General features: G+C 41.0%; 5 protein-coding genes and 1 pseudogene across 15 annotated transcripts; 2 read left to right on the top strand and 4 right to left on the bottom strand.

Moving 5' to 3' along the window:
* The first annotated feature begins 1,357 nt into the window (after window positions 1-1,357).
* LOC124200309 (acid-sensing ion channel 5-like) lies at window positions 1,358-5,912 on the top strand. 2 transcript variants are annotated; one of them, XM_046596509.1, is made up of 13 exons: window positions 1,358-1,651; window positions 1,717-1,893; window positions 2,965-3,064; window positions 3,151-3,408; window positions 3,569-3,664; window positions 3,916-4,129; window positions 4,193-4,293; window positions 4,359-4,449; window positions 4,512-4,561; window positions 4,625-4,780; window positions 4,858-4,987; window positions 5,065-5,279; window positions 5,344-5,912. In XM_046596509.1, the coding sequence occupies exons 2-13, from the start codon at window positions 1,763-1,765 to the stop codon at window positions 5,560-5,562; spliced, it is 1,761 nt and encodes a 586-aa protein (XP_046452465.1). In that variant the 5' UTR covers window positions 1,358-1,651; window positions 1,717-1,762; the 3' UTR covers window positions 5,563-5,912. The 2 variants fall into 2 exon arrangements, with proteins under 2 accessions (XP_046452465.1, XP_046452470.1); XM_046596514.1 differs by lacking the exons at window positions 1,358-1,651; window positions 1,717-1,893 and adding an exon at window positions 2,530-2,786.
* On the bottom strand, window positions 5,889-9,225 carry LOC124200329 (dihydroorotate dehydrogenase (quinone), mitochondrial-like). Of its 3 annotated transcripts, XM_046596534.1 has the most exons (9): window positions 9,086-9,225; window positions 8,302-9,006; window positions 8,009-8,216; window positions 7,479-7,935; window positions 7,196-7,405; window positions 6,929-7,128; window positions 6,485-6,863; window positions 6,101-6,414; window positions 5,889-6,031 (listed from the first exon to the last, which is right to left on the bottom strand). In XM_046596534.1, the coding sequence occupies exons 4-9, from the start codon at window positions 7,581-7,583 to the stop codon at window positions 5,974-5,976; spliced, it is 1,266 nt and encodes a 421-aa protein (XP_046452490.1). In that variant the 5' UTR covers window positions 7,584-7,935; window positions 8,009-8,216; window positions 8,302-9,006; window positions 9,086-9,225; the 3' UTR covers window positions 5,889-5,973. The 3 variants fall into 3 exon arrangements, with proteins under 3 accessions (XP_046452490.1, XP_046452498.1, XP_046452487.1); XM_046596542.1 differs by having other exon boundaries at window positions 8,009-9,006; XM_046596531.1 differs by having other exon boundaries at window positions 7,479-8,216.
* A 1,387-nt stretch (window positions 9,226-10,612) lies between these two features.
* On the bottom strand, window positions 10,613-13,246 carry LOC124200320 (F-box and WD repeat domain-containing 11-A-like). The gene is made up of 11 exons (XM_046596525.1): window positions 13,099-13,246; window positions 12,949-13,014; window positions 12,688-12,827; window positions 12,515-12,622; window positions 12,271-12,435; window positions 12,025-12,174; window positions 11,811-11,930; window positions 11,401-11,720; window positions 11,218-11,313; window positions 10,947-11,091; window positions 10,613-10,865 (listed from the first exon to the last, which is right to left on the bottom strand). The coding sequence occupies exons 2-11, from the start codon at window positions 12,977-12,979 to the stop codon at window positions 10,761-10,763; spliced, it is 1,380 nt and encodes a 459-aa protein (XP_046452481.1). The 5' UTR covers window positions 12,980-13,014; window positions 13,099-13,246; the 3' UTR covers window positions 10,613-10,760.
* Window positions 13,247-13,877: 631 nt separating this feature from the next.
* LOC124200267 (protein Fe65 homolog) lies at window positions 13,878-21,437 on the top strand. Of its 8 annotated transcripts, none has more exons than XM_046596468.1 (15): window positions 14,058-14,162; window positions 17,026-17,156; window positions 17,532-17,689; window positions 17,781-17,953; window positions 18,027-18,226; window positions 18,307-18,431; window positions 18,506-18,606; window positions 18,671-18,896; window positions 18,958-19,085; window positions 19,205-19,210; window positions 19,414-19,580; window positions 19,676-19,798; window positions 19,866-20,068; window positions 20,141-20,320; window positions 20,399-21,437. In XM_046596468.1, the coding sequence occupies exons 2-15, from the start codon at window positions 17,111-17,113 to the stop codon at window positions 20,579-20,581; spliced, it is 2,019 nt and encodes a 672-aa protein (XP_046452424.1). In that variant the 5' UTR covers window positions 14,058-14,162; window positions 17,026-17,110; the 3' UTR covers window positions 20,582-21,437. The 8 variants fall into 8 exon arrangements, with proteins under 8 accessions (XP_046452410.1, XP_046452402.1, XP_046452424.1 ...); XM_046596457.1 differs by lacking the exon at window positions 17,026-17,156 and adding an exon at window positions 16,030-16,111 and having other exon boundaries at window positions 14,074-14,162; XM_046596478.1 differs by lacking the exon at window positions 14,058-14,162 and adding an exon at window positions 15,280-16,111 and having other exon boundaries at window positions 17,031-17,156.
* Window positions 21,438-21,796: 359 nt separating this feature from the next.
* Window positions 21,797-23,581, bottom strand: LOC124192472 (annotated as a pseudogene).
* On the bottom strand, window positions 23,511-27,489 carry LOC124201752 (putative fatty acyl-CoA reductase CG5065). The gene is made up of 8 exons (XM_046597994.1): window positions 26,154-27,489; window positions 25,846-26,094; window positions 25,638-25,783; window positions 25,399-25,568; window positions 25,202-25,334; window positions 24,877-25,120; window positions 24,553-24,806; window positions 23,511-24,480 (listed from the first exon to the last, which is right to left on the bottom strand). The coding sequence occupies exons 1-8, from the start codon at window positions 26,364-26,366 to the stop codon at window positions 24,342-24,344; spliced, it is 1,548 nt and encodes a 515-aa protein (XP_046453950.1). The 5' UTR covers window positions 26,367-27,489; the 3' UTR covers window positions 23,511-24,341.
* Window positions 27,490-27,517: the final 28 nt, after the last annotated feature.

The raw sequence follows: 27,517 nt of genomic DNA, 5'->3' as shown, positions 1-27,517 counted from the left end.
TTGCTGGACAGGCGACTCAACCCGAAACACATCATGCAAGAACCAAGAAATGTTGATTACTTTCGTGTGACGATGATGAACCGGCTTCATATGTAGCTAATATAATTTCAGGCGAGCTTCTCAAAAAAAATTTTTGATTATTAAAATATGAACTTTTACCGACTGTTATGTTTTTTTTTTTGTCAAATGGAATCCATATTTGATTGCGTGTACCACTGAGTTAATTGTTACTAATAAAGGCGTCGAACAGAACGTTTCACTTGACTGGTCAACCAACTTAACTGGACCAGTCGCGGTTAAAAAGTGACGCAGTCGAGAAAACGACGATCCATGAGCCAGCACCGACCCCCAATATGTTCATCCAGGGAACAATAGACTATATATATGCTGCTGGGATGCTAATGGAGTATACGAGTTCTGTCATGACTTTTTCCACTTTTCCGGCAGCTTCGCTTTACATACAAACGCAACGGAGGAGATTGCATGTCGTGGAAAGTCGTCATCCGAGAAGATTCCTTTTTTTGGAGGGTGGCAGTAAGGATTTGTATCGTGTTTTTGTTTCCCCTCAGCTTTTGTTGACTCGAGCTGACAAGTGTCACTTTCGGTATACACCCAGATACACCAACAGTCACGCAAGCGAGGAGTTTACTTCAAAAGAAATCAACATAGAAATGGGGAGTCGGGACTCGCTCATTAATTCGTGACAGGACCCAAAAGTCTTCTTTTGCTGAACGCAATCTCCACTTGTGTGTCAGTATATCTACTTGATTAGCATTTTGTCTATATGAACTCCGTCGAGCGCTCTTGATGGTGATGTTGATGTCCACATCTGCTGGCAAGTCTCTTTATTCCGCAACAACAACAACAACAACTGGAAAAAAAAAAATCAGGACAAATCGTTCAATTTCGGCATTGTTGCGAGAGCGCTTGCATCTGTGCAAACTGTGAATGGCTTGATACCTACATATCGGATTGCGGTTGATGAACCGCGCTCGTCGGCAACCGGTTAGACGTTTTATATTATCAATTTGTGGGATTTCTAACGTGGCTGCTGCACCCCGTATTTCGGCGCCGTACAGTCCAGTGAACCAGTTCTACAAGTATATGCAACAATAGTCGTCGTGTATCCAAAATATTCTTAAGTCTGCTGTCTCCAACGGAAGCGGTTTCTTGGTTGACGAGTTTTCGCTCATTTCTAAATTTCTCTTTCGCTCGTACTTGTATTTCTTTAAAGGCATTTAGAAGCGACGACATAACCTCCAACGACGGCGACAACCCAGGCCAGCACTTTCGATTGCTTGCTCTGCTTGATGAATTATATGCCAGTCAACAGCAATCTGGTCCAATAGATGAAGCTCGACTGGATGTTGAGGGTGTGCCCAAGCTAATATAATCACGTTTCACGGTCAACTGCTCTCTCCATCAAGTGCTGATGCGTGCGCAGCGTCTGGTTTCCACCGAAATAAATGAGCCACTCTTTTATGTAACAAATAGATTTACAATACACACAACACACTGTGTGTATCGTAAATCTCTAGGAAAATTGAAGTCATGCTAGGACTCTGCGGTCTCGTCTCTTATCTGAACGGAACCGTGTGCGAGGGGACACGAGTTGCACGACTTGGCGCCGACGGAAGCGCAAGTGTTGCCGGTACTTTGTTTTTCCACTTTCCCAGTCGAGCAGTAAGACGTAGACTAACCCGGTTTTCCTTGTAGGCCAGTTGTGCGTTTCTTTTCGTCACAAAGTGAGTTTTCGTTTCGCATGGTTAAATTAACACAGTGTAATCATCCGCCGCTGCTGTGTCATGAATGGAAAATCACGAAAACCTGCCCGACTGGTGTTTCAAGATATACGACTCAAATCTGTAACTCCTATAATAGAGTGAACTGCTGGTAAGTTTACAATCTTGTTATTTTCTTTTTCTTTTTCTATCGCTACGCTCCGGCATGTTTGAGGACGACTACCGTTTAGATTTCTTGGAGCGAAAATTATGTTCTTTGCGCAAAAAAACACACGCGATGGAACGCAAAGATGCGCAAACTGATAACAGGTGTCACGCAGGCAATTCATTCACTTTGAAAAGAGCCGAAGAAAAGGGCGAGACCAATAAAAGAACTCGTTTGAACCAGCAAGAATTCGCTCAAAAGAGTTGACAGAATAAAGTATGTATCACGCTGGCCGTGCCGCAAATAATGTATGAGGGCGCTATTGTTGGATGGATGGCGGGTCTTTCGCTCCACTTCAAATTTAGTAGTTGACGACGCTGAAGTATTACACAGTCCAGATCGTGGGAATGGACTGTAGAGGCACCGATCTGCGTCGGGTAATTGGTTTAGCCCCTGCTGGTTATCAGCCAGAAAAAGTATATGTTGTCCTTCTTGTTGCACGCAACACCTCTATAACCCAGCGTAACTAAAACCTATTTCAATAAACGAGGAGTGTGCCAAACAGCAGCAGCAGCTGCCCATCTTCTCATCGTTCGCGAGGCATCCATGACCAACAGCTGATGATGCGCATGTCGTGTGTCGTGTTGTAATTTCTTCTTGAGGGTGTCAACTGAGAATGAGACAAAATGTTACATCGATGTCAGTACGTGACGGAATGCAGACCGACAGGCGTCATTGACTAGTTAGCCATTTGATGTCGCGAAGCAGAGTCCGTGTTTTTTTTCTGTGAAAATGTCATCAAGCCACAATCAAAACAGAAGAAGGATTAGCTTTAAAGTATACACGACGACACACCGCCAAAAGAAATTGCCGGCCACTTCGCCCTATCAGAACCGCAGGTGCTTAAAGTTGATGGTTAAAGCGCTGAGAAGAAAAAGATTCCGTTTCATCCCTACCATGTTTAGTTTGCGTCTCCAGACGTCTATTGGAAACGGCAAAATGGCTATTGTTGTTGATAGATAAGACAATGGAATGTTTGACTATCTCACCATCTTTGATTTGCGTATAACAATGTAGTTTGCTGGACTTGCCGTCGACGGCGGCCGTCTCGGTCATCGACCCATTTTATGATTCGTCCTACTGGAACTTGGAGTACGACCCACTCGCAATGCAGCAGGTATACAGTACTACATGTTGAGATTGTTGAAAAGGCTAGAAATTCGATTCGTAATTGAATGTTTTGATGTTAACCGTTCGTGGAAGGTCCCGATGGTGGAAACAAATTACGGCGGCAAGCTTTACTCACCATCGGATGAAGTAGAAACTATCGCCGGTCACGTTTTCAAAAGTCCAAAGCCTCCGAGGGCTCAACACGGCAAGCGGCAATGTCAGCAACAGTCAACTGCTGCGATAACAGGCGGCAGTGGCGTCGGCATCGATGGCAACGGGATCCAACGTCAATCAAGTTTCCTGCTTAAGCGCCTGGACGCTAAAAAGTCGATGGCCGAAATTTCCATTCCCGTACGTATAGGTGTATTTCTTTTATACGTAGAGACCTTCTTTAGATATCTTCTTATACACGGATTTCCCATTTGGGTGGTATCAATCTCGATTGACGCGTTTCTCCATTATCTTCGATTCCCCCTCGCCGGCTCCTATTGTTCGGTGTTTCTCTATCAAGGGAATGCGAGCCGTGTTTGGACTTCGCTCGTCGATGATTCGTCGAATCATCTGGATTTTCATTCTTATCACGTGCTTCAGCATATGTGCTATTCAGGTAAGGTTCGCAGTATTCGTTCCCGCAATTTCATCGTGCGCAATACATTGGAAATGTCTTTTTTACTGGAATAAGGATTGAAAAGGTCGTTTATTAACTTGTACGTACAATAATGTTCCAACGCTCAACATAAAGCCTTCAACTCGATTTGACTAAAAACCTAAAGACTGCGATCAAAATTGAATATAGAAGTTGCAAAGATTCGCAAAGATTTTTTTGAACCAACCTATTACTACAAGTCTACAACACAGGTTCAGGATCGAGTGGTTACCTACATGTCGTCGCCAGTAACGGTTCACGTCCGAGTGTCCAGAAATATGAGTCTTCGCTTTCCTGTTCTTTCAATTTGTAATAAGAACATGTTCAACATGTCAGCCATTCAGATCCTAAAGGAAAAAAAGGCGAACGCTATCAAAGACAAAAATGGTACCATCGTCTCGCAGAAAGAAATGGCCAAATGGGATGGTAAATATATGCAATTGAAAATATTGGCTGCTCCAGTATGGATTGATCACGTATTATTTACAGTTGGCGATTTAATTGGAGTTGATGGCTACAATGTTTTCAAACTTTGGGATTTTATTTCTCATTCACTTAATAAAGATGGGATTCATAGGATGGCCCTAGAAGTGAGTACAACTAAAATTAATACATTAATAAATTCCAAGAATATCGGAATTTTTGCGTTTTTCAGTGCTACTTTGGAAGAAATAAGACGTGTGAAGAACGTGGACGTTGGGAAGTAATATACAATTACATGGGCGTATGCTACTCTTACACGCTAAGTATTTTTATTTCGTAATTGTGTAATCGACAGTTGATTACAGCCAATTTTCTTTTTCATAAGACGGATCTCTAGTCAACACGACTGGCCTATTCAACAACTTCTACCTAAAGGTATTAAGAGATGCGAAATCAAATGTTTTTAATAAATTTAAATTAAATGTCGGTTATTTTAAGCTGCAAGATACCCAGCCTTTGGCTTACAAGGACGACGCAAGTGGATGGAAACTACTCATACACGACCAAAGGGATTCACCGCTGATTCACCTTCGCACACACGGCACAACACTCTATCGTGGCTGGTCCAAAGATATCCGCGTTTTCATAAGACAGGTTTCATTTAACATTCACACACATTCTGTTTATTCGTCTGTACTTCGTCAGTTATTTGGATCTTTCATTTTTAATAGTTTCAGACGATAAATAGCGATAAGCGTCCGTGCTCCGATGAAATCGACTACTCCTACTCTGAGTGTGTTGCAAATTGTTTTATTAAAGAAGTGAACGCCAATAGCATATGTCGCCTTCCTTATATCAAAGGTATATCTACGAAATTTCCAAGCTATACTATTTAATTGACATGAGATTGATTTATTCAACTGCCTTTGGTTCTGTAGCTTTAAAAGACGATGATCCTGAGCCGTGTAACGATTCCCAAGCGTACGCAGCTGTCAACAAAAGGGTGGACGACCTCCTTTTCTACGGAGAGTGGTCCGAAAACAATTGTCCGTGTCCAAGACAATGCAATCAGGACTTTTACATAACGTATGCCGAGACAAATCAAATGGACAAAGAACAGGAGAACAAGGGGAAATTGCGGATCTTTTATCAGGCAAATTATTAAATATTTTAGTCAGCCCATTAAAAAAACGTCATTTGCATCATTTTGTGCTTAGGATTTGACCTACGACGATATTGAAGAGGAGTTTGGTTACACGACTATCCCTTTGCTCTGCGATATTGGCGGCTCGCTAGGTTTGCTACTGGGTGCTTCGGTTCTCACTTTCTTCGAGATCATCGAGGCTATCTCGACAGCATTGGTCCATCTAACAGCTATGTTTACTCACTGTTGCTGCCTATTTGTCAAGTCAAAACCAGAGCCCCGACCGATTTAATATCATTGTGTGTGAAAAATGCTGCACCAACAACACTGTTGTTGTATTTCAGCTTCAATTATTGCCGATTCGAAAGGTTATTTGAAACAAAGCTATAATCAACAAGTTTTTAATTGTTGTTCTTAAGAAACGATTGACTAATTAGATTTGGGTTTCTGCTGAGCATCCAAGTTAACGAAGATGGACGCATTAATCGGTGCGAACGTCTGTTGGGATTCCCATCATTCGATTCACTGGTAATCGTTGTCTTAATTGGATCAGCATTACTATAGCGAAGATACTGAGCTAATGCACCTAATAGTCTATTATTGTTAAATGTCGTTATATATGCAATAAAATTCTGGCATGTATTGACGGTAAACATAATCAATAGAACATACTTAAATGTATATAGCTGGTGTGTTTAAAATTTTAACTACTCAACGCAGATTTTCCAATGGCTTCCGAGATATTTTTGTATCCTTTCGATCTGAGAAAAGGGTTTCAAAATAACATTAGAGACAAGAGAATACGAATAGTTTTCACCAAATGAATATACCTTAAAATGTCATCCAATTCGCGTTTGATTCGCCTGACGATAGGTGGACCTTGAAAAGCAAAGGAAGTGTATAATTGGACAAGACTGGCGCCAGCCAGAATCTTTTCGAAAGCATCCTGGCCGGTAGCAACACCACCGACACCAATAATAGGAATTTGGCCGCCTGTCAGACGATAGAAATCTCCGATACAGCGAGTGGAAATGTCCTTTAATGGTTGACCACTCAGGCCACCAGTTTGATCTTTGAATTCGCTCTTTAGATCAGATGGTCGACTGGTGGTAGTGTTACACACGATAATACCATCTACACGACACTTTCACGAAAAGAAAATAATTAATAAAATTGGCGGGTACACGTATCTAGACTGGAAAGCAGACTCTTACATGCTCCTTCAAAATGACGTTGGCAATATCTTTTCTTTCCTCTTCATTGAGATCTGGCGCAATTTTGAGCAGAAGTGGAGGCAGTTTAGTAACACCAAGATTGTTTCTAGCTTCCAAAACACAGGAAATGAGATTCTCTAGCTCGTTTTTTTGCTGGAGTCCCCTCAGCCCCGCAGTATTAGGGCTGGATACGTTGATGACTAGATAATCAGCAATGGCACCAAATTTTTTCACTCCATCGACGTAATCTCCTACATCTTCCATAGCGGATAGTTTGTTCTTTCCTAAATTAACTCCTATAACAGCTCTTTCTGGCTTTTCTCCTTCCATCTTCACTCTACTGTATACTGCTTCATGGCCTTCAGAGTTGAATCCATATCTAAGTGAGAAATCTTTTAGAAATTAGGATATTTAGAAAAAGACTGCAACATGTAAAAATAAAACCTGTTTATGATCGCTTTGTCTTCATCAAGTCGAAATACTCTAGGTTTTTTATTTCCATCTTGAGGCTCTGGGGTAACAGAACCAATCTCAACAAATCCAAACCCTGTTCTGTGTAACCCTTGCATAGCTTCTGCTTGTTTGTCAAACCCTGCAGCCAATCCAATAGGGTTTGAAAAATTCATCCCCCACAACCTGGTGGCCTGCATTTAATGGTATCATTACATTCGTTTACACCAATGATTTAGAATAAAAAATTTTGATACATACTATAGATTCTGGATCAGGTTTCACTTGCTTTTTAATGAGACAATGTTTCATGGCAAACACGGCAAGTTTATGAGATGTCTCTGGATCAAGACGACGAGTGAAGGGCATTACATAATCGGAAAAAAAGCTCTCGTTGCCATTCCAAATACAAAGACTTGCAAAAGTTGCGGTTCCACCTAAAGTTACAGTCACTAGTGCTGTAAGTTGTTTCTGTTAAGAAGAAATTTATACATACATGCGTTATTAATAATTTTTTCCAAAGTTCCAAAATATTATAACTTACAATGAGTTTTTCTTTTCGCGAATACATTGTAAAACAACTAATGATCAGGATTTTCAAATCGTCTGGTAAAAATAGTCGTCTGCAACAAGAATCACAGTGTTGCATAATACTATAGAGTTGGCTAACGTCCGAAGTTGCCAGTTCGCTGAAATTGTGAAAAACCGATTGGCCACGTAAACATAGATAAAGAAGACTTTTCGACTTTAACTGCTGGCCTCCAGTTAGGTCAGGTAAACGAAGAGAAAGGACACGAGGAATCCCCAACAGGTGCCTAGCAGCAGCATCATGATCATGAAGATGTCGACGTCGATCAGCCGGATCAGTTTCGAGATGCTCGTCAAAAGTTTGGTGGCCTCGCTGTGCTCCTCGACGCCGACGTCCAATTGGCTCATCAGTAGAACCACCACGACGAACATGCCGTCGGCCAAATAGCAGGTGATCGAGTAGTCGGGGTAACCTTTAATCAATATTCAATTCAATCTGATTCGAAAACCTTTGATTGAAAATTTTTTAAAAAAAGGAAAGAAAACCTTTTCCGACGACCGTCCAGTCGAGTATTATTCCAGCGAGAACGGCCTGATCAGCACAAATGTTTCAAATAAATGTTTAATAATGTAACTAAGACATTTCTTAAACATTATACATTCGCAAATGGCTTGGCCAATGACGCCAAAGAGACGCTGTTTGCCCAAATCGCCGTGATGTTTCTTGACCATTTTAATGGCAGTTGCATCCAACCTTCAATTAAACCCCACCAAAAAAATAATCGCTGATTAAGTTTTAAAAATCAATTGCGGATGAAAACCCTAAAAATTAAACAAACATGGAGAAAGAGGTTGTTAGAGAACCGGAAGCGATGATCCGAAGGATGAAATAGAGCCAGAATCCTCGATTGTGTTTGAGTCGATCCAATTCCTTTTGCTGCTCGACAGACAACAAGTCGGCGCTACTGCTGAGACTGGAATTGTTGTCCAGCTCGGATGAGATCGGTGCCGCGACGGCCGGACAGCGGATCGGGCAGTTGCAAAGGAGCGAGGCCGGAATTCGAGTCTGGTCCGTTTGAGCGCTGACGATTTGGGCGGTGCAGTTGCCGACGTCGTTATTCTCTCCGCCCGTCCATCAGGGCGTCACGTTCAGCACCTCGAGCAAGGCGTCCATTTCCAGCACGGACGTCGATCCGGTCGCGATTTGCGTGCAGTTGCCGTCCGAGAGGCAGAGCTGCATCCGGGCCGGCACTCCATGGCAATCCATCGGCCGGCACTGCGACGGCGTCCAGTCGACCGTCCACATTTCCCGGTGATTGCTGCTGCTGCTGGCGTCGCACGAGTATAGTTCTCGAAGCGCAGGACGGCGCCCAAGCGGCTGCAGAAGATTTCGGCGGGAGTTTCGAAATCCGATCCCGACGACTGCTGGACCTCGGCCGAAATGCGAGCGTCGATGTGCAGCAGGGACGTGTGGAAAACGGCCACCGAAGCGACGATGACGATCAAGATAAACTTGTAGCAGTGAAACCTGTCCGCCAGCATACCTGCAATAAAATTAATTTCAATTCATTTATATAAAATCAATTGATAGAAATAAAATAATTAGAGAAATGTGAGACCCACCAGCTATTGGAGGCATGACGGAAGTGACGAATGGCAGGACCGAGTAGATGATGGCGATCTCTTCAATGTTGAGACCCACCTTGATCATTTGAAGCGTCATGTACGGCAAATTACAGCGACACGGCTGGAATTTAATAAACGAATCTTATAAAGGAAGATGTTGAAAATGAAATATCATTTGTTATGGGAATTGATTACCGGCCAGTATTAGTAGAGCAGCATGGTCAGCTTAAGTGGAACCAGTTGATGTTGACGGCAACGGCCTGTTTGAGCTTATTCTTCCATCAGCTGGCATCGTCGGGGTTACCATCCATTGAATTCTGGCTGACAAAGGAGCAGACGTACGTCTTTTTTTGAACGGAGCAATATGGCAAACTAAAAAGCAAAAGAATTTCCAAATTACAACTTACAACCGACAGGTTTATCGAATAGAGTCCTCAGTGAAAAGGTAACCAGCAAAGACTGAGGTAACAACTCGGATGTGCTGCCCGTTTTTGTTCTCTGAATTAGTCCTCCCTTATTTGTTCGTTATCGTTTAAAAAACTTTACTCTCACTTCCCTGACCTCCATCGTATTGAAATTAATCAATGCAGTGTCAGATAACAAATAACAATCCCCCTTTCATAAAGCGTCCTTGTGAACAACAGCAGAGTCTACCATATTTATATAACTCTCTCCTTCGTTGTGGGAGCTCATAGTAACGCTCGCAAACCTTCTTAGGCCATGCCGTACCGCGTACTGCATGCACCTACACTGTTGGTGTATTTTATTCATGATTTCGATCTCTGCCAGCATCGCCGTGTGTGCTGGAATTGATTGGCTTGTACTGCCAGCAGATGGACGTGGCGTCATAGATTTTTCATGGTCCGTCTTCCGTCTTTTCCCATTTACCGCAGCGACCGCGCTATATCCTATTGTTTCCATTTCCCCCAAAATATCTCAAGGGAGGCAGTACATCTCGATCATGTCTTATTTCGCTTTGTCTGTGCGATTGAGCTGTCTTCTGTTTCACCAAAAGTTTCACCATCACCCACGTCCAATAAAGAAGAAAAAGGATTTCACCAACCTAACTAAAATACGCATCCAGTATATATAATACGGCGCAGCGCATTGACCTGAAATACAACAGGATATAGGGAGGATATGGTCGACTTTTAACAATCATATCATAAGATCACTGATGTTTTGATCTAGGGTGATGATGAATAATGAGCGTATAATGATGATGATGTGCAACCTGTTTCCTTAAATCGTTAAATTATTTCGGGGGAAATGAGATTAGAACCGATTGTAGCTTAAAGTCAAAGCGCATCTGAATTCTTTGGGGCATTCGCTGGGGCACATAATGAGACGATCGATACGCTATTATACATCTGCAACCTATCGAATGGATGGCTCAATTAATGCACACTTTAACCCGCTGTGGTTCAGTGTTCCGAATAGCCAGAAATGCAACCCCGCAAGACAAAGTAGCTATACTGTCTTTCGAATAGTTCAAATTTTAATCACTTAATCAAACTGCAAAAATGCTGTGCGGGGGCGAAACTGTGACCCATAAATTTTTAATCAAGGTTCAACAACACCAATAGTGAAAAAAACCAAACAAAATAGCTCATGTTATGGATCGCCAACAGTAACATTTGAAGGGAATTTTAGGAACGCTGCAATCCACTCATTAAACTTCTGGAGCAAAACTGTGCACGACAAGTGCATGAGAATGAAAATAAACGAGCTGGAAATCGTCAACTATGAAACGATCGTTCAACGCGGTACCCCAATCCTTGAAAAATAAAAACGACGACAATCAATCACAGATAAGTTGACTGCATGTAATAGAATAGATTTATAGTTCTCTACTAACCAGTTCAAGAGTTGCAAGGACATCAGTCGATGCGGAAGTCTGATTGCTGTGCAGGTCTATGGCAACGCTGAGATCTCGGATTTTGATTACTCGTTTCTTCAACATTGACAGGTACGGTACAGTGATTAGATAATTGGTGGTGAATCTGGATTATGCGCATACAAAAAACACTGAAGTAAGAGACCGATCATCGACGACACTCAAAAAAAAAAAATAATAATACAATAATAATAAATATAAAAAAGGACGAAGTTGCTTTGCTGATTCTCACCCAACTAGATGATAGAAATTGAGATGAGGATGTGGAATTGAGGGTTCAGGCTCTTGAATTTCCCGCAAGCACAAACCCGTTTCCGCGTCCAATATCCTGAAATTATAAAATTCAAAAACATTTTTAACGAACCATAAATAAAGCATTAAGTGTTTTTTATTTTTCATTTGATGGGAAAAAAACCTGATGATGCAGCAGGTGCGTGTGTGAGTGCCCATCTGCCTCTTGGCGGAACTCGACACAATTAATCCGTCCTTGTACTTAGCACTGGGACATTTATCGAAAGCGTCGATGGTCCTGGTGAGGTTCAGAGAAGACGTCGATATGATTTCAAAACGAGGCGGGTCGCTGCTGTGAACGACGATGTAATTTTCGTCATGGCCAATGAGAACTGGATAGATCACATTAAAAATGGAAATGGGAGCAAGACACACAGTGCTTTTAGCTTCAAATTCCCGTGCATTCCCCATTCGCCATATATCCAGACGAGATTCGAGAACATTCTAAATACAATGAAAAATTAAACAATGAAAGAGAAAGACAAGCTTTTTCATTGGCGAGCTTTGATAGAAAAAAAAAATTCAACGCCGCACCTGATGGAGTTCACCGACAACCTGATGACTGATGAGCAATCCATGGCCAAAGCGGACATTGACAATCTTATCGAATAAGTTTAGACAGATACGCGAATAATTGCCCATAATCCTTTGAATCTGCAAAGAAAGTTAGGTTACACAGAGAAAATGATGAAAAGCTTCAGACAAAGAGATTCCAATGCAAATCTGGGAATCACTAAGATAGACATACCACTTCTCCAGATTGTAATTCACGAACAAAGATGGTAGATACGCAAGGTATACCGGGGCGATCAAACCAATCGTCGATTGACATTGTGACAAGGAAATCATCGTCGCAATCCATGCTGACTATTTTAAGTTTGTCTCCGTCTGTGAAATTCTGCGTACAGAATTTAAAAAAAAAAAACATTTATACGTTAGAGTAAAGTTAGATACCAAAGTAGAGTACAGTAAGATATTTAAATTCATTTTTTACCCTTTCGAAATGGAGAGATTTCCTGTTCCAGGTTTTTATAATACACGGAATTTCAGCGTAACCGGCAGTGAATATTTTCGTGGTGTTCATGGAGAAGCACCGACATTCATAATTTACTATTTTCTGCTGTCTGCCAGAAGCCGATCGCCAGTTATCTTCTAATTTCTTTCAGATTCAATTGACATGTAAAACACAGTCTTATTTTACTTTAGATACATGACAATTAATTTTTAAGAAAATAAACCTGATAAAAATTGTGGATTTTCATCCAGTCTTGTTTATTGTGATGCCTTTCAGACTCATTATCTCCAGAATATTCAGCCCAACTGAAAATATTTGGAATGCTAGTGACCTGACGATAGCAGTAAAGACAAATAAATTGAGCATCATATTAAAGAAATCAAATCTCGGTTTTACTTTTTTGGACAGAAGATATTTTTTCCAACACCTTCCATCAGCAATGAAGGATCTCCACTGACTACACACAAGCTCAGCATTAGCCAAACTGCGAGCATCCAGTAAATTCAGAATTTTCTCAGTCAAGTGAGGATAACCGCCTATAATAGATTCATTTGACATGATTAATTCATTCAGCTGTGAAATAAAAAATTTGACACTATTACTGTTCAAGAAAGTATTTATTTAGCTACAAAAGAAAAATAAGATGAATTCATTTACCTTTCAGTGAACTCAAAAAGTCACTTTCCATTTTCAGGGTTTGGTGTCCAATGACACCTAAAACGGCTGGTTTAACAATACATTTATTAAGATAAAAATATGGTTTTGAACGCCGAGGCCGAGGCCAATATTGTTTTGAACAATTATTACTTTTGTTTCTGGAATTCAATTTATGGAATCGGAGATCGTCACCGGTTGCCTTCTTTTCGTGCAGACGTAACGTACACCTGTTGCGCCTTGTCAGTTTATTAACGTTTACGAGCAGGCGAAAATATGAAAATGGTTGCCATGGTGAAAATCGAATCCTTCACAAATCACAATTCAAAGCGGTTTCTTTAGCCCAATTTGGCAACCTTTTTTAAAATGAAAATTTAGGCGGGCTTCACGGAAAACACTTTTATTTACATTTTAAAAATTAATAAATAGGATTACGTAGTCGATCACAAATTAAAAATTCAACATTTTTCAATTTCATACGAAGGTAAATGTCGCTTGCAGCCATCTCGACACAGGTCTTAATTTAGTTGCATCAAATTCTGTAATATTTTCATCATTCGAAGAAAACTTTACCGCCATTTGATTGGACGGTGAGTCGGTGATGAGATCACATCCGCTGGACTATCGTAACCATTTAAATTAACCCGGAGCGGATTGGCGAATCCGTCGAATACCTGCAAAACGTTCAATTGAAATTCAATTCGACTTATTTATTTGCAGTACATAAAATCAAATAATAATCTTTTATCACTTAACTAAAAGAGGGTATATAGACTTACGGTTATAAAATCACAGCACTCTTTGACGGAAAGTTCGGTAAAAGTCAGATTAATTTTCTTTTCCGGAGGACATTGAATTGTGGCCAATCGGTTTTTCACAATTTCAGCGAACTGGCAACTTCAGACGTTAGCCAACTCTATTGTCGATAATGTAAATCAAGAACGAGGATAATGAACTAAAAACTGAAATTAAACAAAAAATTTACAAAAATGATTGATTTGTTGATTTATTAAAGTAAACAGTCAAAAACCCTCTTTTATGACACGAGACTGTAACCTTGAGCATCACTAGTAAAATATCCTCACGGTAGATGGCTTCGATATCGTTGTCGTCGACAAAACAAGACAAGAGGCGTGTGTGTGTCGGCTGCAAGTCACAAATAATAATTTTTGGGGTTTTGTTATGTTTTGCGAAAGATTATGACATCTCCCGACGGGGTAAGTGAATTCTTTTCTTCTTCTTAATATCTAGATTGATATTTGAAAAGTTCGTTGTCTTATTTTCTCTTGTTTATCGTGATTTATCGCGATACTGTCTCGAGGGTGTTTCCATCTATTCTGGCTTCACATTGGGTCACAACTCATTCATCATCACATGTGTCTTAGCACCAATCGATCGTCAAAAAAGCCACAAGATTCGCATTACAGTAGTGGTCCGTCCACACAGTGTCTAACCAACGTTTGGTCAATATTTTTGCAGCAGCTAAAAACAAGTCAGAATCGGTTTTGTCGCAAAAGGGGTGTGGAGTGGAGAAGAGAGTTAGAATAAGGAAAATATGGTGGTGGAGCTCACGTCATGTCGCCATCTTCCACCACAAAGCAGAGAGCAATTTCGATTTCTGAATGCCAAAACTGGTTTCAACTGTCATCAAAATGCTGACGCGTGTATTGTATCCATTTTCGATCTGTTTGCTCTTCGTGACTTGCATTGAACCCTGAAGTTAAGTTGACCAGGCAACACAATCGGGGTTCGTGTAATGGGTTCGCCGAAAAAGAATCGAAATATATCGATCTCTTTTTGTCCTCTAATACCCCCACATAGTAACTAATTCTACGTATCACATCGATTGCAAGCAGCGTAATAGGTTTTGGGGTATTGTACCTACCATCTTGAAGTCGCATTGTCAGACATAATCCAAACAGTCTCCCTTGCCCTTCCCAAGTGTCTGTTAAGCCGCTGGTATCAAGTGGAATGTTCTTCCCATCATAATAAGCAAATATCCTTACAGATGAGAAACGTGAACTTGTTTCACTCGGTCAATGAATTGCAGGCCGCTGGTGCTCATGAATATTGAAAGGACGTACATGTGCCCAAGAAAAAAAAAAACTATGCGGGATTACTAATGAATCCTTTCTTTATAAAGCTCACTGTCGGAATGATAAGAAGTTTCAACTGATATACTCCTTCAGCCACCATATCATTAATCATCCATGCATGCCTCTTGGTCTCGCTACTCTTTTATGGGACACCCGCAGCGTTCCACTTTGTTGTTTTTTCCCCTCAAAATACTTTGCTAGTTGAACGAATTGAACATTTTCTTGTCATTAAATGAATTACTTGAACGAACGTTTCGTTTTAATATTTAGCTGGGTTTGTTGAAGTAATGAAAACTTGGTTCCTTTGTTTTAGACGAGTCACCTAATCTAATTTGGCGCAGCTGATCTTAGCTACTGCAGAGAGCAATTAGTGGTTAATCAAGAGCTGCTTTCAGTAAGCCGTTGAAAAAGTTGTGGCAGCGAGAGAGAAACAATCGCTGATATTGCTATTAGATCGTGGAAGCCAATTACTGGTCGACGTTGTGGAAATTACGGCCTTTCCTCCCCAAGTTCACATGAGCAGCATTAAGACTAAAGATTTATGTCCAGATTTGTGTCATAAGAAAAATGCTCCAGAACTTTTGACCGCGTAACTGGGGTATAATATCGTTCATCAGCTCACTTCTTCCGCAGATGCAATATTTCTTTCACCCTCGCTAGCTTCTCCTGCCGACTTTGATGGAGGAGTTGCGCAGGATCAATTCCGCCCTGCTAATACCAAAAAGACAGTCTCTTTCTCTCCCATCTTCCTCATTGGTTTCATAGTGTGTGTATCAAACAGCTGGGGGGTAATAGCTATAGGACGGGGGGAAAGAGAGAGCCTAGTCGATATGCACTGTGTGTCGTTGTGTGTCGGGCTTAAGACCTGCTGGCACTCGCTTGCGCGCATATACACACAGCCAGTCCGTGTCCGTCTGTCGATAACGTCGCCCACATCTTCTCTCGTTCTCAACCGCATCAACGGATAATCCTTCTATATTTTGGCTAGAATCCAATTAGCATCTGGCTCGATTCCCTTGTTTTACACAACACCATGTTTGACCATTGTCGACTCGCTGTCAACAATTGCGGTACGTTTCCTAGATCTTTTTCAATTCTTTTCTTACCTTGATTTTGGCACCTTGTTAGTCAAAAGAGATGACCGTGTTCAGTTGTTATGGTTTTTTGGTTTCGAGTTCAAAGACACGACAACAAAGTATGTGCCAAACTTCCACATTTGTTTCGGATTTGATTAATTTCATTTCGATCGATCGAAACGTCCTATGAGTCACAAGAGTTACAAGTTGGTCGGCCATCTTTCCCCGACGTCGTATTGATCGGTCGGTGGCCAAGCGACGCCATATAGTACTTCTTCTGTGTGTCCTTGTACACAGCTGATGGGGGCGCCCCTGCCAGCTATTTACCGTCTTCTTTTGGGGGTTTTTATTTTATTTTATTTTTACTATCCGCACTACACACGCTAAAATTCACTTTCTAGTGTGTGACGCTCATGCGACTTGTCTATGTTTTTTTCTTATTTTATTTTTCCAAACTTGCCTCAGCGGTCGACGTCCGAATTGTGTTGTCAAGACACTGTTCGTTGCTCAGTCGAGAAAATGCCACGATGACGTAAATAATGTGCGAGGGCGGAATCTCTTTTAAAGAGTCTATGCTATTACTACTCCGTAAATCTACATACAATCGTATTGTTTGGATTTTTTTTTTTGGACCATGTCTTTCCTTCCGGTGATCTATTTCGTCGTCATGATAAATACCTTGGGCGTCATTGCGCTCGAACCCTTTCACCTAACACGGTCACGATCAATGCCGCCCGAACTTTTTTTTTTATTATTATTATATTCTTCTTTATCGATTCTTTTTTTCTCTTCCGTTTCCTCCTGTTGTGATTGCCTTTGAATTATGGCCAAAAAATTGATTGCCACCGCCGTCTTTTTTTGTGTGTGTGTATTATTCTCTTTATTCTCGGGCATGCTCGGAATTACAGTATAGCCTGAGCACGGTTCGATCAGACTTTGGTTCAGTATAGCTGCTGCTGGAATAAGAGAAGGGGGGCCTTGTCGTCGTTCAAGATGGGCGACCAGTCGATTCCTGGCCAAGACGAAGACATTTTCTTAGGTACTAACCAAATCAATGTGTTTTTTATCAACTTTTTTGTGTCCGTTCTGCTCGATTACCGGAACAAACATTATTTTTGTTCGTTACTTTTTCGTTTCTTCTTGGGTTCGTTCGTGCGGAAATTCCTTTTGCCACTTGGATGCCGAACTTTCGATGGTTTTATTTGATTCCTAGCCGTTCTTTTTTCGCTCACCCCTTATTATGTTCTGGCTTGTTACTGTTATTTTTTTCTTTTTCTCCGGCAGCATTGCCGCCTTTGTGATTGATGACTTTGGCTCGGATCCTCGTTTGGTTTTTTGCGTATCTTGTCGGGTTCTATTTCGTGTTGCGATGACCTTTTTCATTAACGCGATTGCCATTGTATGTAATCAATAGAGAACGGACGATTGAGTTACGAGAATCCCAACTATCAACTTCATTTGAACGCTGTACGTCTGGAAGACGCTCTAAACTCAAACACGGAACATTATAATTTAAACTCGGCGCTACTTGGCTACAGCATGGACGTCCTCTCGCCGCAACTTTCAAACATGGTACGTATCTACACTCTCGAGATGATCGAAAGTTGATGATGGCCCAAATTGGCAAGCATTCGTCTTTATTAAACCGATTACAAAACGGCAGGATCTCGGAATGGAGCTGGAATTGGCTCGAACTGGTTCGAGCACCAGCTTGAGTGGCGGTAATGCCACTCGTCAAAGGAGACACTACGCTTCGCTCGATCCGACGTCGATGGGAGTTGACGTCCAAGTTGGTCCAGTGATGAATCTCGGCAGTCCGGATTTCGACAACAATAGGTCCGCCTCCTCTTAAACACGCACTTAAAGGCGCGCTGGGAATATCAATACGATGTGTGATTTCTATTTACAGGGGCGTGTTGAACAACTATGGCACGTCTATCGATGCCGAACAGCGCAAGTCTGCGGTCGAGAGACAGGGCACTGATAGCAGCAGCGTCGACACGGGCTCTCCGTCCGCATCGGAAAGTAGCTGCGCTACGGCAACTGCTTGCGATAGTGAACCAGACAGAAGCGAAGAGCAACTGCCACCTGGCTGGGAAAAACACGAAGGTACATACAACACTCTCCCAATTAATCTAATCGAGTTCTTGATTTAATAACACAATTTTTGGTTGATAATCGTTCGATAGATGATGATGGACCGTATTATTGGCACATCAAAAGTGGAACTATTCAACGTGAACCACCTGAGAACAAAGATTCCTCGAGCCAACCAGCAATGAATTTTCAACGCCAAGTGGTGCGCGAAGCAGAGGTTGGCTCTCTTACACAACCAAATGTCTGAACTTGATTATTTATTCTCTTTTTTTTTTCTCTAACGTAAACAAGGCAATTAGTGCAAGTTTCACTCCGGTGGTTCCCAGAAGCACGACTAGCTTCACACTCTCTGATCTGGATAGTATCCGATCCAAAGAGGATATGGCCTTCAAGTATAACTTTTAGTTTAGTTTGGGTTTGGGTTTTTCATTCTAAGATTTATTTTTGTTTAAACAGGAGAAGGAGTTTCCCGGTGTCACTCGGTTCCAGCGCTTCTGCCGAATCTCGGAATTCTGGTTCAAAATCGCCAGCCATCCGATTCTCTGTCCGGTCTCTGGGTTGGGTTGAAATAGCCGAAGAAGACCTCACACCTGAGCGTAGTTCCAAGGCCGTCAACCGTTGCATCGTCGACTTGAGTTTGGGTCGGCATGACTTGCTGGACGTTGTCGGCCGTTGGGGAGATGTAAGATATCCATTGTCAAGTATTTTAATCATTTAAAAATGAAAATAATTCATTCGGACAGGGCAAGGACTTGTTTATGGATCTCGATGAAGGATCGCTAAAGCTGATTGATACCGAGAGCTTTGCCGTCTTGAACAGTCAACCCATTCACACGATCCGTGTGTGGGGAGTTGGTCGCGACAACGGACGGTAAATAGTGCAACTCATTCGGCAGTAGTTTTATTTTTCCTTAAACTGGTGAAGGTTCTTTAATACTCATTATTCTTTCTTGCGCACTTCGACCCCTTTGCGACTTTACGGGAAAACAGGGAAAGGTAAAATAAAAACACACAAGCATCATGCGTTGCATTTGGTTGCGTTCAATTTTCATTCCTGCGACCCATGCATGCTATGCACCAACGATAAAAAAAAATGGCACGCTCCGTTCCCTTTTGTTGTGACTTTTTTCTTTGTCTCGTTCCTTATTTCCAATAGCCGTCGAAGCATTTTCTGATAATGGATGTCATCCATGTTATAGGGATTTCGCTTACGTCGCTCGTGACCGCGTAACACGAAAGCACATGTGCCATGTATTCCGCTGCGACACGCCGGCCCGCACGATTGCCAATACACTCAGGGACATCTGCAAAAAGATCATGATCGAACGTAATCTACAGCACGGCTTCGGTAAACCTGCCGAAAATGGTAAGCTTGGTCGTTATTGACATTCCCCTTATGTTTTTTCATCATCTTTTTTTTGACGTGGTGGATATCTTTGTAATTTTTTTTTGATCGTGCAGGATCTAATATGGCTGTGGGTACTGTGGGTTCTAGCCCGCTTTCGGCATCTCGCAGCCGTCCCAGCAACTTACCATCGGAACAGCGACGCCATACCAGCAAAATCGGACAGATATTGTTGTCGAGTACGTTCTTCAGTTAATGAGGCGTTCAAAATTGAGTTGCTTCCTGAGTTGTCTCTTTTGTATTCAGGCCAGAGCTTTCCTACGCCGATGGAAGAGCCGCGTAAGGTGCTAAAAGCGCAATACATTGGCAGCCTTCAAGTGCGCCGTCCAAGCGGCATGGAAACACTCAACGACGCCATCGATCAAATGGCCAGCCAAGTTCCAGCCGATCAATGGCGAGACGTTAATGTGGCCGTCGCACCTTCAGTAGTTACCATTACCGATGCTGAGGTGACAATGCTTCCGGCACCTTTTCTTTCTTAATTTAAAGAGTCATGACCTGATTGTTTTTAACTATTTTAGGACGATGAGAAAATTATCGTCGAATCACGTGTTCGATTTCTGTCGTTCCTGGGCATCGGTCGCCAGGTAGAGAACTGTGGTTTCATCGTTCACACAGCCAACGATGTCTACATCGCCCACGTTCTTTGCTGCTATCCTTCATCCGGCGCCATCTGCAAAACAATAGAAGCCGCTTGCAAGGTATACTTTGCATATAATATCTTGGTATTGAATTTCGATACCCGTCCTACTTGTGGTATTGGTGTCTCTCTCACACAGTTGCGCTATCAAAAATGCCTGGATGCTCACGGTGCCCTCAGGGGGCGGATCACCAACTCATCGTCGACAGCCCAAACGCCAACGGGCCGCAGTCTGGAATCACTGAGTGCTACTCTCAAATCAGTCTTCGGTTCCATAACTCTAGGCTCGAAGAAGACGAACAAAGCTAGCGGCGATTCGTGAATGTTTGCTTCCAGCGCCGAACATCTCATCTTTTTATTTTATTATTTTTATTCTTTTCATTCGATGAAATCGATGCGACGACACGAGGAAAGGAGGATAAGACTCGTCTTGTCATGATGGTCAAGAGGGATATTCTAATAAGCTTTAAAAAGAAGAATGGTTTAACATTTCCCCTATTCAAAGAAATAAGATATATCCCCCTGCACTTAGTGTATTTACGCCCTTCGCTCGTCTCACAATCCCCAAGCATCGTTTTTCGTCCAATCGTCTCCGCTTTTCTAGAAGTTAGCTTTCGAATTGTATTCATTTGTTTTCAGATCAAAGCTAAGAGAACTCGGTTTCTTTATGAAGACATTTTAAGAGTGCTTACAAATTGATTCGATTTCTTTTTTTTTTAATCTTCTACCAAGCCAGACCTCATTTTGGATTTTTATTATTTGGCTCATTTCTCATTCGCGAATCAAGTGCTGATTGCAGTTTCCATTCAATCCCTTTTTTTGACGGCTTTTTTCGATTGTTGGATGCCATGTTTCTCTATTTTAATTATTTAGTGCCATGCGAACTTCTGCCCTCCTTTTTCTAGCATCTCAACGTCATGTGTATGATGAATCTATTTAGTTTTGTTAACTATTATTCCCCGCACCAACTCTGTAATCTCTATACATACGATGTGCGACGCCTCAAGATATCATCTTCAATCCACGAGTGTTACGACGAGCCGAGTCTAGACGGTTCCATGAGTTTTGTAACTCGATTCACATACACACACACACACATCATCTTATATACTGGATATAATAATAAACGACCGTTACTGATGTCACATTAACAATAAACATTTGACGTTTAAAATCGATACCAATCAAGTTTATTCTCGTTATTGAAGTGAAGAAAAAGAGAGTTAATTGGTTTTGTTTTGACGACCGTTGTTGTCGTCACTGTTGGGAGATCCGAGGATCTATACAATTTGAAGCAAGAGTTGGAGATTGACGACCACAAAATCCCGATTGCTGAACTTTACAGACGACTTAATATCAATCCGGAAACTGTAAGCATAAAAAAGTCCTTAACCCCTGTTTTATTTTCTAAATAGAAACCAAATTTTTAAAAACTGTTATTAATTTACGATTGTTTTATTTGACGATTAGGGTTTGACGTCTGCGTAGGCCAAGGCCATCTTGGAGCGCGATGGGCATAATTGCCTCACCAGTCCTCCCCAAACGACGCCAGAATGGATCAAATTTTGCAAGCAGCTCTTTGGTGGCTTCTCCATGCTCTTGTGGGTTGGTGCCATCCTCTGTAATGTCGCCTACGCCATTGAATACAGCCAGAACCCGGAGACCAGCCAGATCCTAGGAGACAACGTGAGACAGTAATTTTTAGCACCTTCGACGGCGTCGGTGGAGAAGAAAGCCAATTTCTTGGTTTCTAACGGGTTGTCGTAAGTGAATTTGGGAGATCGGCTCTGAGGCTCGGATTCTACCGTCAATGAAGAGTTGTAAACTTTGAATTGGCGAGCCTCAATGACAAGAATATCTGCCGGAATACGATCGCCGAATTTGACTTCAACGGTATCACCGCGGCAGACTTCCTCGGCTTTGACTGTCTGTTTTTGGCCATCACGGATGACAAAGGCCGAATGGGGAACCAAATTCTTGAAGGATTCCATAATCTTGGAACTCTTACTCTCCTGATAATAAGAGAAGCATCCGGTAACGACGACGACGGTCGCCAATACAATGCCGAGTTACAACTGCAAGACCAAAAAAAAAAAAGAAATTCAGAATAGAAATAATATAGCTTATCATTTTAAATGGTCTGGTTTGTAAGACTCACGTTGTCTCCTAGGATGTCGGGGTTCTGGCTGTATTCAATGGCGTAGGCGACATTACAGAGGATGGCACCAACCCACAAGAGCATGGAGAAGCCACAAAAGAGCTGCTTGCAAAATTTTATCCATTCCGGCGTCGTTTGGGGAGGACTGGTGAGTGGTGAGGCAATTATGCCCATCGCGCTCCAAGTTGGCCTTGGCCTGCGCAGACGTCAAACCCTAATCGTCAAATAAAACAATCGTATTAATAACAGTTTTTAAAAATTTGGTTTCTAATTAGAAAATAAAACAGGGGTTAAGGACTTTTTTATGCTTACAGTTTCCGGATTGACATTAAGTCGTCTGTAAAGTTCAGCAATCGGGATTTTCACGACCACCACGATAACGTGGTGGTCGTGGACTAGTGGCAGCGGCAAGCGTAATAACTGCAAATGTTTGTGGGGAGTCAAGTGAACTAATGTAACAAAGATCCGGTCATTCGTTTTGGCACGTTCCAACTACCACCTACTCGACACTTTTCACAGCTCTAAAGTTACAATCCCTTAAGAAAAATAAATCATATCATATTCCTATCAAAAGAAATAAATCAATATCAACAAATTAACTCCTAATCCATTTAATTTACCGCTAATCAGAAATTTTTCAATTTTTAGTTTCAAGTTGATGAAGATTTAACCTTAGTCCTTTCGTGGGGCTGCTGTGTCTGCTAATCAACATGTAGGCTACAATTAGAAATTAAGCTAAAAGATATTGAGAAAAGAAAAGATATATTTTTTGCAACCTTAGCCGCGCAGGTTTAGCCAGGGCATCTAGTAACTAATGTAACAAAGATCCGGTCATTCGTTTTGACACGTTCCAAATAACGACGTACCACCTACTCGACACTTTTCACAGCTCTAAAGTTACAATCCCTTAAGAAAAATAAATCATATCATATTCCTATCAAAAGAAATAAATCAATTTAAAAAAATTAACTCCTAATCAATTTAATTTAACGCTAATCAGAAATTTTTCAATTTTCGGTTTCGAGTTGGTGAAGATTTAACCTTAGTCCTTTCGTGGGGCTGCTTTGTCTGCTAATCAACATGTAGGCTACAATTCGTCAATATATTATGTTTATTATATGTAATAATTTGTTATACAAATCGCATATTTTCTACAATCAACATTTTAACATAAAATTAGACGTTTTTGTAGCAAACAAAGAAAGGGAACTATTTTTGAGCAACTTTTCTGGGGATGGTGGCAATTATACGTATATTCTTTTACAAAATAAAATCTCAAGAAATCATATCAATGCATTAATGAGTACTACACAGTAATGATTGCGTTTGCGCAATACAAGCAACGATTAGATGACGCATATCTCGGAAGACGAACTCGGAAATTTACAGGATATTTTGTCTTTTTTCTTTGAGGGGTTTGAACATTTTATTTCACAGAAATCTTTCCGTTATCGGTTGAATTATCTTCAAAGGCTAATGTTGAAATTAATTTTGTTGAATTAAATTGTTTACATGAACGACTTTTAATTACTTGTTAGCTGTAAAACGTTCCTCAAAAACCTTTTGAACACGTTTAATGCAAAATTCAATGGCGCAATACTAGCCAAAATGTCTAAAATGAAGGTATTTTGAAAAAGGAATGATTTTTAAGTTCTACATAAAACTTACAGATATTAGATAGCCTTATCCTAGGGCTTGTAACTTAGGTGATTTAAAATGCTGAATCTATACTCAACAACATTTGGCATCTTCGCTGAACATGCTAAATACTATAAAGCGCAATTTAACTATTTAAAATCAAGGGAAACGGTTACGTACGACGACGAGGAGAAATGAAAGAGGAATGCTATTTTTACGTGTTGTAAGGATAAGTAAAACAACCGGCTGATTTACCTCTTCAGGTTTGATTCGTCGTTGTCTTTGCTTAAGACTTATCAGATAAAAACTCTGTTAAGAAGAACACTGCAGTTACAGGTAGTAAAAATGGTCTAAAAGAGCGCCACAATACAGTGAATAAACCGAAGAAAAAAAGTAGACGCAGAAACATCCGTGCCACGTACAGCCTGCAAATTGGCCAACGCCACGATTAAAAATAATAATCGCTGGTTCTTGTTTTTATGAATTTACAACTATACCTGCTAAGGTTGCGTCTTGCGAGGGGCAGAGTGCTTGGGTCGTCTTTAAGAACGAACCGCCGAGCTCCCTGTATGAAAACATCGAAGTAGCTTTTCCATTCAATTTCGCGGACATCAAAATAGAAAGTTTTCTTGTCTTGGTTGGACATTTCCTCCAACAAACGAATCGGGTTATTACTAAGGAATCTCCATTGATGCGTCGTAAAAAACTCCAATGTAGAAAATGCTAGAGTTGCTTTGGCATACATTCGGACCTATTAGCAATCACGAAAGACATAAGGAATTTTCTCTCGGGAAATTTGTTGATAATTAATTGGATCGTACCCATCGAGTGCGTTTGCCCGTCATAGAATAAAACAAGTCGAACAAGTGTGCCGGAATGGTATGGAACAAAACTTCGTTCATTTTGTACCAAGCGTCGTTAATTGTGTAAAGGGCGCTAGGGTACCACATCATATCTTGGGCAGGGAATTTCAACCAAGACTGCAAGGTACAACGTTTCAGACCACCCCAAGTTAAAGGGTTTCGATGACCAGTTGTACAGCTGTAAACCGGTACTTCGTTTGGTCTAACAGAAAATTCCACGTCAATCATTGGTCACCATGTAGCTGTCGGGATTTTATTTCGAAAAAATATTTGATTGTTATACCTGCGAGTGGCTAAGTGCCAAGCCACGGAAATCATTAAATTGATAGGGTAATCAACAGGAATTATGTCTGCGACTAGATCTGCGTTGATTTTCATGACACGGAAAAATCCCTTCCCGACCGCAGCGATCGTTCCTATAAGACAATAAAGGCTGTCTCAATAAAATGATACTCGTGTGTGCCAATCAATAATTTTCACCTGTTGCCCCGTTGAAATTGTCAACCCAACCGGGAACGGGTTCTTTGAGGGCTGCAGTAACTATTGAGGGTCTTACAATTGCCAATGGAACGCTTCCGCATTGTTCCTCGAGAAGTTGCTCGGCCAATGCTTTTGTGTAGGTATATGTGTTGGGGGAATTTCCCAAAAGTCTTGACAGTAAATGGTAGTAAAAGATTAAATTGGTTTCGCTTGCAAGAACATTTTAATAAAGCTCTTACTGTGGTGCGATCTTTTTCACTGCGTTGTCGTCAAGGCAGTCAAGCAATTGAATCAATTTGACGGGATCAACTTTCGAATGGTAAACCTGTTCTTTCATTTCTTCTCGGTCGAGATTGTTAAAAGCCGTCGATACGTGAACAAAAGCCTGTAAGAGTTAATTAAAACGTATATTGGCGTTATAAAACTCTGTTAATTATGAGATGCTACCACAAGGCGTTTCATCTGTCGGCAAATTTCTAGTAACTGCATAGGACCTTTGACGTTCATCTCGATGGCATCTTTGAGTTCTTCGTTGAATTTAATGGTAGCGGCAGAGTTGAAGACGATAGAAACATTTTCAATCAATAGATTCAAGTCGAATGCCGATAACCCGTATCCGGGCAGGGTCACATCGCCTGTCACGGCTACAATTTTCGTCAATGCATTTGGCTCTTGTTTCCTGACCCCGTCGAATATCTGTAAAAAAAAATCACTTTTGTGACAATTCGTATAAAATAAGAATTTAAAATCCGTACCTGATTGTTGATTAGATCCTCAAGACGACACTCGACACTTTGGCCCTTTGATGGTCTCATCAACAAGTAAATTCGATCAACTTCGGGGCAGGATCGTAAAAGCTTCTCCACTAACACCTTGCCCATAAAACCCGTTGCGCCGGTGATGAACACGGATCGGCCTTTGTAAAATTCGGGTATACTTAATTGCTCCATATTTGTATTTTCTGACATTCGACAAGTAAAAAAATGATGGACACCACCATCCAAACGAGCTCAATTCCAGTGTACCGCTGTTTTGTGATTAGTTGGAATCTGGAGTTTTTACTTGCTTTTATTTCCTATCCTTAACCCACTATGGATGTGACTGAAAGTCGCTGACAAATCCGTAAGGCAAATCTACATTTTTCTGGGGCATGGCAATAGAAATCAAGTTTCAATGAGAAAGCCACGTTGAAAGTCCAAGCGAAAGTAAAATTTCCGTAGATATCCCTACTAGTCAGTTATCGGCAATACTCAATGACAAACATCATTTATAGTAGTTGTCTGAGTCATAAGCAATGCACAGACAATCGCATCTAGACCGGTTGTCATGTGATGAATTTCGTAGTTATTATACCTTCATCAGCTAGTGTTTCCTAAATAAACAAAGTTCTGTGTCACGGAGTCCTTCAACTTGTGATCATTTCAGAAAATGTTCTGGGTCACTGTAAAAAATCAAGTTCTAATGAGAAAGTCATTTTTCATGATTGAGTGTCTAATAAGCGAAAGTACCAAATATTACTCCGTAGATACAGACTTGAATATTACTTTGCATTTCAATAGAGAAATCGAAAGCGGGGGATTTCTATTCGTTCAAGTGAGTCCAGCTTCAAGATATTACGGAAATTTAAAAACAAAGATTGTTTACTGGCATTGTGACATTCCGTTTCTTAAAAGCGGAATAGGACCTGAGAAACCACTAAAAACTTGATTTATTTTCCGCAAGTGAACGAAGCTTTCCATGACTACGTTGCCGTGGAGGCATGGAAAGCTGTTAAGTGACTTTCAAAGACAAACAAGTCACAACATACAAAAATTTTCATGGATTTTTCAAATTGCTTATTGAAAATTATTGAAAAAAAAATGAAAATCTGTTTGACCATCCAACATTTTTTAAAAATAAAAATGTCTTCTAGTCGTTATCTTTTAGCGCATCGAGCCAAAACTTTTGAATTTACTTGTTCTTTGTCGTCAAATGGTCGTTTACTTTTACGATTTTGTGTCCGATTTCCTTAATTCCTTTGCGTGTTAATTATTTACTAGAGATATAAAGTTACACTTAGGAAAGACTACGATTTCTTGTCAGTACTAATTTGATTAACCACTTTCACTTTGTAGGTACT

The sequence above is a fragment of the Daphnia pulex genome, chromosome 1 (genome assembly GCF_021134715.1).
Source record: "Daphnia pulex isolate KAP4 chromosome 1, ASM2113471v1".
In the NCBI taxonomy this organism is placed as follows: Eukaryota; Metazoa; Arthropoda; class Branchiopoda; order Diplostraca; family Daphniidae; genus Daphnia; species Daphnia pulex.
The sequence above is the reverse complement of the archived record's forward strand: the minus strand, read 5'-3'. Positions and strand labels throughout refer to the sequence as shown.

Bases quoted from the DNA above. Each gene is read 5' to 3' on its own strand.
- LOC124200309 (XM_046596509.1), top strand. From the start codon at position 1,763: ATGGTTAAATTAACACAGTGTAATCATCCGCCGCTGCTGTGTCATGAA. The intron at 4,130-4,192 runs GTAAATATATGC...TATTATTTACAG, and splicing joins AGAAATGGCCAAATGGGATG to TTGGCGATTTAATTGGAGTT. The intron at 4,781-4,857 runs GTTTCATTTAAC...CATTTTTAATAG, and splicing joins TCCGCGTTTTCATAAGACAG to TTTCAGACGATAAATAGCGA.
- LOC124200329 (XM_046596542.1), bottom strand. From the start codon at position 7,583: ATGCAACACTGTGATTCTTGTTGCAGACGACTATTTTTACCAGACGAT. The intron at 6,864-6,928 runs GTTTTATTTTTA...TTTCTCACTTAG, and splicing joins GACAAAGCGATCATAAACAG to ATATGGATTCAACTCTGAAG. The intron at 6,415-6,484 runs GTAAGAGTCTGC...TTTTCGTGAAAG, and splicing joins ACGTCATTTTGAAGGAGCAT to TGTCGTGTAGATGGTATTAT.
- LOC124200320 (XM_046596525.1), bottom strand. From the start codon at position 12,979: ATGGAAAGTGACTTTTTGAGTTCACTGAAAG. The intron at 12,175-12,270 runs GTAAAAAATGAA...TTCTGTACGCAG, and splicing joins AATCTCTCCATTTCGAAAGG to AATTTCACAGACGGAGACAA. The intron at 10,866-10,946 runs GTTAGTAGAGAA...TTATTTTTCAAG, and splicing joins TCCTTGCAACTCTTGAACTG to GATTGGGGTACCGCGTTGAA.
- LOC124200267 (XM_046596446.1), top strand. From the start codon at position 14,036: ATGGCTTCGATATCGTTGTCGTCGACAAAACAAGACAAGAGGCGTGTG. The intron at 17,954-18,026 runs GTCCGCCTCCTC...TTCTATTTACAG, and splicing joins CCGGATTTCGACAACAATAG to GGGCGTGTTGAACAACTATG. The intron at 18,897-18,957 runs GTAAGATATCCA...TCATTCGGACAG, and splicing joins TTGTCGGCCGTTGGGGAGAT to GGCAAGGACTTGTTTATGGA.
- LOC124201752 (XM_046597994.1), bottom strand. From the start codon at position 26,366: ATGTCAGAAAATACAAATATGGAGCAATTAAGTATACCCGAATTTTAC. The intron at 24,807-24,876 runs GTACGATCCAAT...GATTGCTAATAG, and splicing joins CGGGCAAACGCACTCGATGG to GTCCGAATGTATGCCAAAGC. The intron at 24,481-24,552 runs GTATAGTTGTAA...GCCAATTTGCAG, and splicing joins GCAAGACGCAACCTTAGCAG to GCTGTACGTGGCACGGATGT.